This window comes from Canis lupus, chromosome 10 (genome assembly GCF_003254725.2).
Source record: "Canis lupus dingo isolate Sandy chromosome 10, ASM325472v2, whole genome shotgun sequence".
Taxonomy (NCBI): domain Eukaryota; kingdom Metazoa; phylum Chordata; class Mammalia; order Carnivora; family Canidae; genus Canis; species Canis lupus.
In genome coordinates, this window is record NC_064252.1 from 65,719,189 (window position 1) to 65,732,785 (window position 13,597).

At 47.1% G+C, this 13,597-nt stretch overlaps 1 protein-coding gene across 4 annotated transcripts in view; it reads right to left on the reverse strand.

Moving 5' to 3' along the window:
• The window catches only part of SPRED2 (sprouty related EVH1 domain containing 2), a 115,242-nt gene that overhangs the window by 11,919 nt on the left and 89,726 nt on the right, over positions 1–13,597 (reverse strand). For all 4 annotated transcript variants that reach the window (XM_049115590.1, XM_025469556.3, XM_035721707.2 and 1 more), the window contains 2 exons: positions 11,007–11,175; positions 8,807–8,871 (listed from right to left, as the gene is read on the reverse strand). In XM_049115590.1, the coding sequence (XP_048971547.1) occupies positions 8,807–8,871; positions 11,007–11,175 (234 nt within the window). The remainder of the gene's footprint in view (positions 1–8,806; positions 8,872–11,006; positions 11,176–13,597) is intronic.

The window sequence follows — 13,597 nt, forward strand, 5'->3', positions numbered from 1 at the left end:
CAAGTATAATTCTTGTCTTATCTGCAGATGCTGCTGCTATTTTACATTTTTAAAGGGCGCTACCTAGTAGTTATGACCACAATTTGTATTATTTGTACTGCAATCCGCCACCAAAATAGAGCTCAACAGCTGATGCAACCAACGCAATATTCGACCTTCTTTCCATTGCAAGGGCTTCTCTCTCTCTCTCTTTTTTAAAAAGTATGTACATGCACTAAATATAAAGTATACCATGCCTCCCAACCTCGGGCCGGGCAACGAGAGCAATGACACGAGACTCTGGACACTTTCTGCTTCTCAGAAGACAGTAAACTGCACAGTTGAGCGCCTCAGAAGGCTTCTGGTTCAGGTGGCTTAATGAGCTGTTGTTTCCAACTCTTCAGTAAAGCACGCCTTTCCCCTCAGCACCTGCTAGACCCACAGACCTATGGCCAACCCTTTTTCCTTCACTAAACAGGGCGTTGTCACCCATTTTGTCAGCACGTCTTTGGGAACAGGTAGCAACACTAGCTCACCTGCCCTAAGGGCCTACAAAGGTTCCAGGTGTCCTCTTCTAAAAAGGCAAGAAATCAGCCAGACACGGGCTCTTGCGTGGCCCCAGCAGGCAGGCAGTGTAGGTCTAAGAAGCAGCTGCAGGAGCGGGGGAAAGACAGGACTCTGTCCTCAGACTCGAGGACATTCTCCTCTCTGGGACCCAGAGGATAAAGTGGGCATTCTTTCATTGTGAAGAAACAAAACAAAATTCCCACTCATTGAAAATAATAGTCTTTATGTCTCTAAATTCTGAAGTTAGGTGAAATTTTACTGTGAAAGGAAAGGACTCTGATACACACACCCACAGCTTGGCTTCGCTGGAAGGGCTGAGGGGCTGGTAGCAGGGAGGCGGGGCTTCAGGGAACCCTGAACAGGTATGAGCTCTGTATGAAGGAGTCAAACGGAAAGAGCAGTATCCTGCTAGCCACGGCCTAAAGAGACGAGATGCGATGCATATAAATGAAGAAAGACGCAAGTGGGAGGGCTACCAAGTGCCTTTGGGCTTCCTGAGTGGAGAGCATTGCCAAGCTTTTGTCTGAGCCTTAGACATAGTAATTGCTTTAATTTAGCCACCTAGGTATCAGGCGTTGAATAAAAAAAGATCCTCCCCTTCCTAGGCAATGTGAGCTTGATAGTTACTGTCATTTAGAAGATAAAGCAGCTCCCACCCATCTTTCGGAGACCTTCCAGCCACCCTGCGCAGTGCTGGGTCTCAGCCAGTAGCAGTTACGGGACCTGCTTCCTGGTGTCGACCACAAAGCCTATGGCGGCCCCTCCCAAAACATTTTTGCTTTTCTTACTAAACCACCAGAGACCAGTTTCACTAGCTGAACTCCGTAGCAGTAGCCTACGTTTTCAACCTACTTTCTCTTTTATGTCGCCTCTCCGCCATCCTACTCAGCCCAATCCCTGGACTCCAGAGGCGGAGGCAACAGGAAACAGCTCTGAGCAACTGGTCATCTACAATGAGACTGAGGCTTCCAAGCCGGGCCAAGGGGGACCTCGGGCCTCCGCCGAAGCTGAAGTAGTTTTGAGCCGAGGCGCTAGTTGAAGAGGCCATCGTTCAGGAAGCTGCTCTGCAAGTAGGGGATCTGGTGTATCTAGTAAGAACAATTTATTGAAACTTAGTGAACAAACACTTCCTTTTCTTAAAATTCTCTGAAAGGCGACAAGCAGATGTGAAGTTTGCATTCTGGGTGGGCAGAGTATGGAACTGAGTCACACTGAGCCTTGGTGATTTTATCTGCAGAAACGGAAGTGTCAGTATGTCCCTCACAGGGTGGCTGCGAGGACCAAGTACAGTCACGTATGTGGGAAGTGCAGGGCAAGGTGCCAGGGGTAGCTCCACACCGCAGTGCCTTGCCTTCCCCTCCCCTGGGCCAGCAAATAGAGGCTCAAAGGAAATACATTCACCTTTAGAAGGGTTTTTGTTTTTTTTGTTTTCTTGAAGATTTTACTTATTCATGGCAGACATAGAGAGAGAGAGAGGCAGAGACACAGGCAGAGGGAGAAGCAGGCTCCATGCAGGGAGCCCTACGTGGGACTCGATCCCGGGTCTCCAGGACCACGCCCTGGGCCAAAGGCAGGTGCTAAACCACTGAACCACCCGGGCCTCCCCACCTTTTAAAGGGTTTAAGTCCAAAGGATCAGTGACTCACAGTTAACTACTCGCAGAACCAAGTCTGGAATAAAGGCCTCTCCTTAGCTACCAAACTCCACACACTCAGGGGTCACACACCACTTTGCAGAAAATCAGTAAACGAACCCCACTTACTACCAAATCGGTAGGTTTACCTTCAGTTTTAATGTCAGGATGGATTAGTTGGGAAAAAACTTTAAGAAAAAGGAAACACAGCATGCTGCAATCTTCTGCTTCTGTAACTGAAAACTTAATAATTACAAAACACAATGAATTCATTTTTTTTTCCTACTAAAATCAAGAATGAGGGACGCCAGGATGACTCAGCGGTTTAGTGCCTGCCTTCATGCCCAGGGCGTGATCTCAGGGTCCTGGGATCGAGTCACGTCGGGCTCTCTGCATGGAGCCTGCTTCTCCCTCTGCCTGTATCTCTGCCTCTCTCTTTCTCTCTCTCTCATAAATAAATAAATAAAATCTTTTAAAAAACCCAAGAAGAATGAAAGCAAGCACAACTTGCGAATACTCAAAAGCCCATCTAGGACAATAAAACAAATTGCTTCTTAGTACTTTGGTTTCAAACGTTTGCTCTAGCCATGGTTTATAAAACACCTGGGGTGGATGGGAGGCGCCTGGGATGTCATTAGGGACAACTGCTCTGAATAGCCAGAAAGTAATAAAATGCAGCTTGTAGTAAACAGGATGTCAAGGGTTCAGGCATAGGGCATGAGGAAGGACCAAGTTTTCCAGTCTAGGCAAAACATGGCTGGAAGCGGACGATGTTGTAAAAGCCATGACTTTTTTCCTATGTGAAGGAGGGCTGCCTGCCTAAAGTATGATGAAATGCCAAACGTAATCCAAATACCAGCCTTCTTCAACCGGCTTCTAGGAGAGATGTTAGACCCACGCACAGTGACGCGGGTTATTCTTCCCAATTCTGCAAAGGATGGAACACAGGTTAGTACCATTCTAGGTATACGGGAGAGAAGTGATCTCATTACATAGGACGGATGCCTTGAGGCACAAGGCTTAATTAGGAATTGCAACTGAGAAGGGCTGCCCGAATCCAGAAACAATACTCGGGTGGTGGTAGTAAAAACCTAGAAGGCAGGGGAAAAAACAAAATCGAGACCTTACATACGGTAGGCTTTCCTATGGTCAAGCTTTGAGGTGCTATTTTGGGGGACCGCTGGGCTCCAAGTCTGTCACATGAATGGGCCACACAGGGCACCGCTCATATATTTATCCTCTTTTTTTTCTCCCCTTTCCAATTTGGGTCCAAGAGAACCCTAAAATATAACGCCTGTATTTGGCTGTTGTCTAAAAAATAGAACAGCTGAAATATCATAAATATAATTGTTCAGCAGAGGAAGAGCAAAATAGCAGTGGTGAGCTGGAAAGGCTGGGGGGTGGCGTGCACGGCTCCTGTGCCATGAGCTGGCCGCGGGGTCCTCGGCAAGTCACCCGGTGGACTCTGAGCTGCTTCCACGGCCCAGGCCGTAAAATGAGGCGAAGCCTATTTCATCTGCCCGAAGGAAGCAGGCTGGCTCATGTGATAGGAACTCCAAATCCCTTCCAATTCTGAGACCTGTAATTCTAAGGAGTTGGCATGTCTACCGCTAACCTCGCCTGCCCGCAAGCCAAACATTTCCAGCTAATTATTTGCACGGTGGACATACTGCTTCCCAGCACCAGGCAGAGAAAGCAGAGCGAAGAGTACCTCAAGGGCTGCTGCATCTCTTTAGGTCTTTAAACCCTTGACAAGGGGTAACGAGGATCGCTGGAACTTCTCGATTCTACTTTCTCCCTTGACCTCCTGGCCCCTGTGCTGAGAAAACCCTGGCATTCTTTTTTTTTTTTTTTTAATCAATACACGTTTATCATTTAATATCACCAATAGTAGTTTTGCCCCTCCCTATCTCTGCCTGTGCACCAGAGAAAAACACACTTCCAATTCAAATCCTTGTGGCTCCTTCTCGTGCTTCTCTCCAAGTTTTTGTTTTCTTTTAAAGATGTATCTATTTATTTGAGAGAGAGAGAGAACAGGAGAAGGGGCAGAGGGAGAGGGAAAGTATCTCAAGCAGATTCCCTGCAGAGCGGAGAGCTACTGGCAGGGCTCGATCTCTTGACCCGGAGACCATGACCTGAGCCAAAATCAAGCGTCAGACTCTTAACCGACTGAGCCACCCAGGTGCCCCTCCACTGTTTTTAATGCTGTGTGGTTCGTTATATAGGATTTTTTCCTGATTTGCAGAGTTAGTTATTATTTCAGGACTTCTTATTATGGAAGATGAAGACTTAGCTATTTTATACACCCCCAAGTATCTGTCTATAAAGCAAATATTTCCCTAATCCTCCAGCTTTAGAGCCAGAATCCAGCCACTCAGCACAATGACAGCTGAAGCAGGGACAACACTTGACTGCAGATTCTAGATTAGCCTGCTCTAGAAGTATGTGTCCATATACACTACAGCTGCGTTCTCCCCAGATCGCATTAAAATTATCCTTGTCTATCTATGAAGATGCTAGTAACAATTAAAAAATAATCTTAGACTCTGGCAGCAATAAATAAACCACTGGGTTTTATGGACCCAACCCTACGAAACAGGATTTGGGAAAATTCTTCATTAAATGGCCATAAAACACAGAGCGGTTCTATACAGTCCATTGTTTCTACTTCTCCTCTCCCCCCCCACCCCAAACCCCTTTTCTTGTACATTTCAAATCCTCTGGCCTCGGAGTCCTCAACTGTGGGAAGCTGGGAGGAAGGGAGTCCTAAGCTGGGGACCAAAGCAGCTCAGCCTATCCAGGGAGCTAAAGTGTTCCTATCTCAGGCCGACAACGGGCCTCCTCCGCGAGATACGCCAAAGCACATGTCTTTTCTGCAGGACAAAAGCACAAGAGCGGGAACAGACTTGAGGGTCTCTCCATTCCGTCTCCCCAGCCCTGAAATGAAAGAAACTAGAAGCTGTCGGTCAGAGGCACCAACAAGAGTATGCCAACCCTTAGCAATGCCAAAAAATACTGTTAAACAGAATGCTAACCTGTTGTTGTTGTTTTATATTTCTTGCATTACTCATCTTCCAAATTTTACCAAATGGCTGAGACCTGATACCTGCATACATAATGCCAGGCACACCCTTGCCACGTAAGTATTTGTGTTCACCTCTGCCAGTCACTATGACTGAGGTCCCCATGAGCAGAGGGCCCGGGGTGAGACCGTGTTGCAAGGGGGAAAGAGTCAACGGAAGGGCAAGAAGCCTCAGGAGCAGTCAAAAGCTTCAAGGGACTGACAATGCTAATTGTTCAGCTCCTCTTTGTAGACACAGCAGAAAACACAGCTAGAAAAACAGGACACAAAGCTACCAAGAATCCCTGAAAAATCACCCAACTTTGCAGGGCCTCCCAGGATAACAATAAGGCAAATGAACAGGGACGCCTGAGTGGCTCAGCAGCTGAGCGTCTGCCCTCGGCTCAGGGTGTGATCCTAGAGTCCCGGGATCGAGTCCCGCATTGGGCTCCCTGCATGTAGCCTGCGTCTCCCTCTGCCTCCCTCTCTCTCTCTGTGACTCTCATGAATAAATAAATAACATCTTAAAAAAAAAAAAAGGCAAATGAATACAATACGTAAACCTCTGACTGTTACACACTGTATCTGAGGTTCAGATCACCTGTTTATAGAGAACTTTTAGACCAAAGCTTTATAGGATTGCTGAGACTATAGTGGTGAATATCCTGCTTCTAATTAGATAACGATTCAGTCATTCAGCAAATAAAAAATTTAAAAACAGAAAAAGGGCAGGCTTTCAAGTGGCAGGACAGGAATCGCCAACTGAGTGCTTTGGAATTTTAAAGGAGACCAAACAACTGTAACTGACGGGAGGGAGAACTATTAGGACGCAAGAATAAATCAACAGCCCAAACTCAGAAAATCAGAACGGCCACTCATCGGGAGCCTCTGCTGGTGGCTCTGGCAGGAAGCACGTGGACACAGAGCAGGCTGGTGGCATCGGACAGAACGGACAGGCACGGGGACACGGCGGGGGCGACGGCAGGTGGCTACGTGTGCGCGCGCGCTCATCCACACACCAAGCAGGGCACTGATGTTCCTCTGAGGAATCACAGCCTGGTTTCACAATCCTGAGGAGTCAGGACGACAAGCTGGTTTGGGGGGTCAGCAGGAGGGCTGGGAAAGTGTGAGCAGGGACAGCCCGCGCTCGGTGAGCGCCCAACAGCTCCAGGGGGAGTTGGGGTGTCTCTTCCTCCACTGCTTCCCACCGTAGAACACGCATCAACACACTGTCTGCAACGTCCTGTGCTCCTTCCTGCCCCAAGGAATCCCCTGAAGCAGACGGAACCCCCTGGCGCTCGGGGCAAAGACAGACCCCTCCACCACCATTCCTCAAGTTTCAACCTTACACACACTGTTCTCCCAGAAAACCCTCATAATCCTGGTCCATCGTGTTGTTCAGAAGGTCTTCTCGCTGTTTATACTCTATCCGTACTGCATGAGCCCCAAGTTCTCAGTATCTGTCCCATCAAGAAGTTTTAGATGACAAGAAGCTTCGGGAAGCCGTGGACGGTGCAGGAGTCCGTGGGGGCGCTCCCTGGGGGGCTCGGACACCTCACATCAGGTGACCCTCCCGTCCTCCCCGTCCTCACAGTCAAAGGCCTAGGCCAGGCCTGCTTGGGGGTGGGAGGTGCTATTATTAATAGGTCCTTGTTTGTCAACAGATGCTACAAAGGCAAACAGACTTCAAGGTCCACCGGGAGGCAATTAAGCGCGGCTCCTGGGGGCCCGCGGGTGCCTGGCACCAGGGGCTCCGCACACTCGCTCCGGACCCGGACCTGGACCCGGAGGGCCCCGGCCTCCATCACCCTCTCCCTCCCGCCCGCGCCTCTATAAATCACTCCTGGCAGGTAGCTGGGAAGCAGCTGCGAGGGACAGCTCTGCTCTGGAGCACAGGAAGCCACCTTTTAACCCGCCTGCTGTTGTTTGTCTCTCGAAAAACGTGACAAAGGAACAGATGTAAGCAACATGCCAACTGCTGAGGGGATCTGCGGGGCGCTGGAGGAAGCCTGCTCGGCCGCCTCGCGCCAGCCGCTCAATGGGAACGCGGGAGCTCGGCGCCTGACGCCCCCACGCCCGCGCTGTTCGCGCCAGGCTGGGCTCCGCGGCCCTCGGGCAGCTCGCCACCGTGTCCCCTGCCAGCGAGGAGGCCCCTTCCCGAGCTCGGTTCAAATGCCTCCCCCCAGGTCCGGGTCGGCCTCCGTCCTAGAGGCCTTCTCGGGCCCTCCCGGTGGAGCACCCTGGGCCTTGCACCGGGGCCCTTCCCCCAGCCTCCCGTGGGTCACTCTCCGCTCTGTGCAGACCATCCTGCTAGCTCCACGAGGGCTCGAGGCACAGGTTACACGCCTCTATATTCCCAAAGTCGCATTTTTCAAATTCCTGGTTCCATGATGAGTGCACTGGGAAACACCTTCAAAGGGCTGAGGCCAATATTTAAAAATACGAAATAAAAACAGCTTATGAAAGATACTTGGGGTAAGTGAAGAACTAGTGGGGAATTCTTAGATGATATAAAATTCCTATTAACTTTCCTAGGTTACAGTCATGACGTCGTGCTTCATAAGAGAACGCCTTATTTCTAGGAGATGCATGCAGAAGTATTAAAAGAATTAAAGCACTGAGGTTGAACTCGTTTTCAAGTGGATCTGCAAAAACGAGAACGAAAAACAAAAACCGAAACCACGTGCGTGTGCATGGGTAAGTACACACATGCACAGGGAGAGCAAATGGGAGAAAATATTTCCACCGCTGAATCTAGGTGTTCACCGAGTTGTTCTTTGAATTTTCCTGCGGTGCTTTAAAAGACTCATAATAGAAAGTGGAAGTAAGTGAAATGGAAGAGGAAAAAAAAATGAGAACGCAGAACACGGAAGTATGATCTGGTTTCAGGTGTCTACGTGTGTGTGTCCTGGGCTATAATGTAAATATTTCTTACTAGTGGGTCAAGGAGAAGAGTTGGAAAATGTTGCCCTACAGCTTCCTCGCCGCGCCAAGCACACTGCGGGCGTGCAATGAACTATTTGTTAATTAACTTCTAGAAGCATAAGACTTCAATGAAGAAGCAAGCTGAGGAGTCATTTGGTTTCCAGTCATATCCCATTAACTCAAGCTGTGTCAAAACATCCAAGCCTTTTCCTGCCTTAGCATACCTGGGCCTAACCTCAACTCAGCCTTCAGGCTGTTCTTTTTGGACATTTAATTACTCATCAGAAAGGCTATTCTGGGCTTTCCCCTCAGATGCCAGGGAGGGGGTTGTTTAAACAGAAGACTGAGTTGGGTGACCAGGTGTCCTGCAGTTTGCCTTGATTTGAAGTGTCTTGCACAGTAGGGAAGACCATGGACAGATGAGGGAGAGCAGATGCTGCTGTGCCATGTGGCTAATGGGACCACGGCAACATGGGCTCGGCTAGCAGAGCAAAGATCGGGACAAGACGGAGATCTCCCCTATTGGCATCCCAACGGCAACAGCAAATGCTGAACTCCAAAGTGTCTCTCACACCCTTTAACAAAACCCCTCTCTGACTATTCACCAACTAATCCGGAAGCAAAGGACAAAGGGAACTTACTGTAAAAACGTCATCATCACCAAGCTCAGCTTCGTTATGGATGGTGGAAGATGATGTGGTTGAACCTAAAAAGATCAAAAAAAAAAAAAAGAAAAGAAAAAATACAGTAGAATGCATTTCCGAGGATAAGTCAAAGCCAATCATTTAAAAAGAAAAAACGTATTTTAATGAAACCACACGCCGTTCCTTTCGAATGCGAACATCAGTAGACACACATGACCTGGGAATTAAACGTTTTTCATTCACTCTTCTTTAACAGACTCTAGCTAGGATGTCCCGGAAATCACACCTGCCGACTGTAGCTCTCAGTTAATCCCTCAAACTTCTGCAGGGGCCACTGGCAAAGAAGCACCCAGAGAGGCACCTCGAGTGGGCAGGGGAGCCAGCCCGCTGCTCCGAAGCACAGTGGCCCCCAGCTGGGACCCGCCACAGTCTCCCCGTCGCCTGGACTTAGCTTTCTGGTCTTTTCTTCTACCAACAAGAAGGGTTGACTGGACGGTTACGACTCTTGCTCTGGAATTCGACACTGGACTCAAAAACCCAGATGGTGGGAGATGCCTTCTGAGCTGACACCCACACAAAGAGGTTCTCTCTCACAATGTTGGGGCATCGGTGAGTTTCCTGTTTCTGCAGGCTGGAAATCTGGGCTCATGCCAGAAAACGCCATTTATTCTATCATGGAATGATCTGGGCATTTAGGGTATTTACTTGTCCATCTCCTTCTTCACTCCGGTATGCAGATCCATATAACTTCTCTCTCTTCCCCTAACAGTACCCAATACCGTGTGGACCAGCTTAACGGACACTGTTAGTAGCCAAAAGGAAAAACATATTAAAACCTGCCCAAGTGATAGGTATACCAAAAAGGAAATTTCTTCTCTATCTCCTTTTCTTGGTTAGGTCTTTCAAAACGTGCATCTGGAAAATATTCTGCTATTCCATACAACTGGAATTAGAAGTATTGCTCAGAAAGGGATGCGAACGATTTAAATTTCTAACAAAGAGGTTGCAGGAGAAAAAAGAAGTCCCCTGTGCAATTACTACTGATCTTTCAGGAGTTTGCTCTACTTGTTCAATTCTTCCAGTCGATTGGCATTTGCGGAAAGTCTCATAGAAAACCGCGAGGTAGGGCATATACAGAGAAAAAAAAATTACAAGTGAGAGAATCAAATTTGTGTGTAGCTTCAGTGAATGGCATACAGCACAATTCCATCAATAACATAGGAGCTATTTTCTCTGTAAACGTCTAAAAGCTACGTTGAATAACATTTTAAACATTTGCCACCTTATGTCAGACCCATCGTGTGAACTCTGGTCTTTACTGCCTTTCTGGCCATCACATGGTTGTAGCCAAGAGGCTCGTGTTCTAGCCAGAACTCTCTTACTACCGATGTTAAGTGAGTCTTCTTTACAAGATTTGCTTTTTTGCTCTCACCCCGAATCCACAAAGGAGAAAATGCCATCTGAACACTTCAATTCTTAAACAAATGCAGCACACGTTCTTCTGTAATTAACCTCTCCGAATTCTGAATCCGGCTTTCGCGTGCCTTGCTTATTTCTTTCTTCAACAGGGTCCTGGCCATGGCACTTTCCATTCTCTGAATGGATAACTGAACGTGGTGAAGTGCGGACTCCAGAAAAGCCCACGAGAACTGACTGCCCAAGAGCCTTCCAGGCCACAGTCAAATGCAATGTCTACTACCCAGTCACCCACAGACTTAAGGCCTAGACCAAGCCAGGGCTCCAGGAGTCACAAATCGCCTTCCTTTTCGGTGCCAGCCAAACACCCTGGGCTCTCATTACAGGAAGGCAGTGGGAAGATCTGGCGCCTTCTGGGCCCATGAGAATCCATTCTCCATTTCTGAGCCCACATGGACCAGACCAAAGCCATTTCAATAGTCAGAGAAAGGTGACATCTGTCAAGCCATTGACATGCAAGTCCAGAACTTAGCTTTTCAGAGCAGAGTCTACAAACCAAATGGGATCACCCCTTACTCTGAAACCCATCTCCTTACCCCCTATACACTGTCACTTTGCAATTGTTCTCTGTGGAGCTTCCTGAAGTTTTGGCATCTACTGACCGAGCCCCCAGGGCTCCCCCAAATAAAGCACAAAGATAGGATGGCAGACAACTGGAATAAAAAAAGACCTTGGAACATTCCCATTGTCCCCTTAAGAACACAGTGACAAAATCCAGTACCTTCTATGAGGTCTTCGATTGCTTTCCTCACTCCCCTGTCAAAGGCTCGAGCATCCGCAGGGCTTTGGAAAGTAAGTCCAAACTTCCTATTGTCGACCTTCCAGTGATGAAAGGTTGGGTTGGCTTTGGTGTAGACCAAGTCCTTTCTTACATAGCATTCCAATACCACCTGAAGGATCAAAACGCACAGGCTGGTTACTTGTGAAGCAGACACGATGGTGTCTGGTTACAAAAACCCAACTAGGAACCATCCATCGTTGCTGGCAACAAACGAAAACCCTCCAATCCCTGCCTTCTCTCATCTGTGAATCTCTCCATCTTGAAAGAAGCTTTTGCTTGCCTCGTGGACCATCTGCTCTTTGCTGATGGTCCCCCACCCCGTTCGCCTTTGGTAAGCCTCACTGTACCACTTAACGTCCTAATTCTCCATCATTTTAATTCCTCCCACCCGATTGTGGGGGGCACTACGCCAAGGCCCAGCTCTTGGGGGCTTTGCTCCTGTTTCAGGTCTACTACTTCTATGTCAGGGCCTTTGTATTCATGGCTCTCAATCTTCCCTCTTCTGTCCTGATGGGTGTTTCCCAGTGACTTCCCATGCAACATGTTGAAAAAATTAACTAACCTGTTCTGAAATTTCTGCCAACTTCCCATATTTAGCAATGCTGACCTTTCTCTGTTCACGCTCTCCATCTCAAAATCTCCACGCCTGTCTCCGTCTCTTCTGCTTTCTCTATCTCCTGTAGGTCCACTTCCTTTTTACTTTATCTTGTGTATCAACCTCATTTCAGTTGCTCCCACCCTGTAAACTTTGATCTGCATTATTCCAACAATCACGTTTCTAGTGATCTAGTCCCAGAAATGCCTTTTACTAAAGCTGCGACCTGGAGCTAATTGTTTCAGACCCTTGATTTTTTTTTTTTTTTAAATCTTTAAAATGGAAATAACGCCAATGCTATCAACGAGAGAACACAGACACCAACATGCTCGGAAAACACCAAATGAGAAACTTAACAGGGTCACACTCGTTTCCCAGGATATTCCCACCATCACATTTTACTCTTTTATTTATTCCAGTTCTTCCTGTGACCTTCACAATTTGGTACTTGATTTCACAGTATTTTCTAACAGTTTCATGTGCATTAGCCTTGTGCCCTTAACCAAGCTGTAAAAGATCAAGATGCATTACAAAATAACTCCATGTCCAGCACAGTGCTGTTGCTGATAAAGACACCAGAGCTTAATATTATATAATAAAAGAAGCAGTGCCGTCATGTGAATGTAAACTTCATTCTTTATTCACACACACACACACACAAACCAAAATAGGGACAGTATTTACTCCTACGGCTTCATTAGGTATACTAAGATGATTTTGCTAAGTTTTCATTGCTTTGATCTTGTTCTGGCAAAGCTCCACATTTAACAAAATCAGACCTTATTAATTTTAGACTAAGCAGAGGGAAAGAGTAAAAGCCCTGCCTAAATTAGTATAAGTTCAAATTAGAGAGTAACTTTAAATGCAGACAAGTTTCAAGAATACATCTAAGCAAACAGAAATTAAGCGCTGCCTAATAAATGGTCCCCGACTTAATAAATAGATGAGTATAATGGTGACATTGGTATATCAAACGGAGATCCCAGCAGTTCACTTTATCACATTGTATTGAAAGAAGACAAAAGTCCCCTCACATAGTTCTATTTATGATTAAATTGCTTATTATGGCCATTTTTCTCTAAGAATAGTGCAATGATTAAATGTCAGCCCAGCCCCATTCCAAATTGGGGAAATCCAAATAACCAAGGCTTTAACCAACAAATGTTATCTATTTTAGAATTTAATAGTCTCAATTCAAAGTCTCAAAATAAACTTTTTGTAAAAAACAGACTTCCAGTTTCTCTCTATTTTTTTTAAAGTAAACTCTACCCCAACATGGGGCTTGAACTCATGACCCCGATGGGGTCAAGAGTCTCATGCTCTACTGACTGAACCAGCCAGGCGCCCCTCTCCGTGTTTTTAGGGTGAAAAAACATTAGTCTTTGGTTGATGTTTTCCAGGTTCAAAAATTCTCCCAGTGGTAAATTTTCTTAGAGGAGTTACAGAATTCTTAGAAAAGTTCGGCCATCTAAGATCAGTGAGGGCAAGGGGACCCAATACCCTCTCTTTGTGTCCTTGTTACAGGAAAGAACATCATTACCTATCTGTTTAGTGAGAAAAAGGAAAAAGTTCAGATGCTTTCACCTTCGCAGGTATAAACCTTCTAGTGGAGTTTGGCATTAACTCAAAACTTGAGAAAGGCTTTAACAAGTTATCCTTTTAATCGAGATGCACGGGGAGAGAAAAGGGATTATAGATTCTCGCTGGGAGCTTTAAAAAAATCTGAGATCCATGAGGGCTCCATGCTTGTTCCTCTCTCCCTCCAGAGCTGGCCACCGCCCGGGGGGGACACAGGGCCAGGCCCCTTCCTGCCCCCTTCTGCGCCTTCTTTCTATGCACGGAAGCCTGCGCGTGAGCCACTTTAAACGCGGCCACACTGTAACTGGCTCTGCCGCTTGCCTGTTACCTTCCTGGAGGACGAACCTTGGAGCTGACA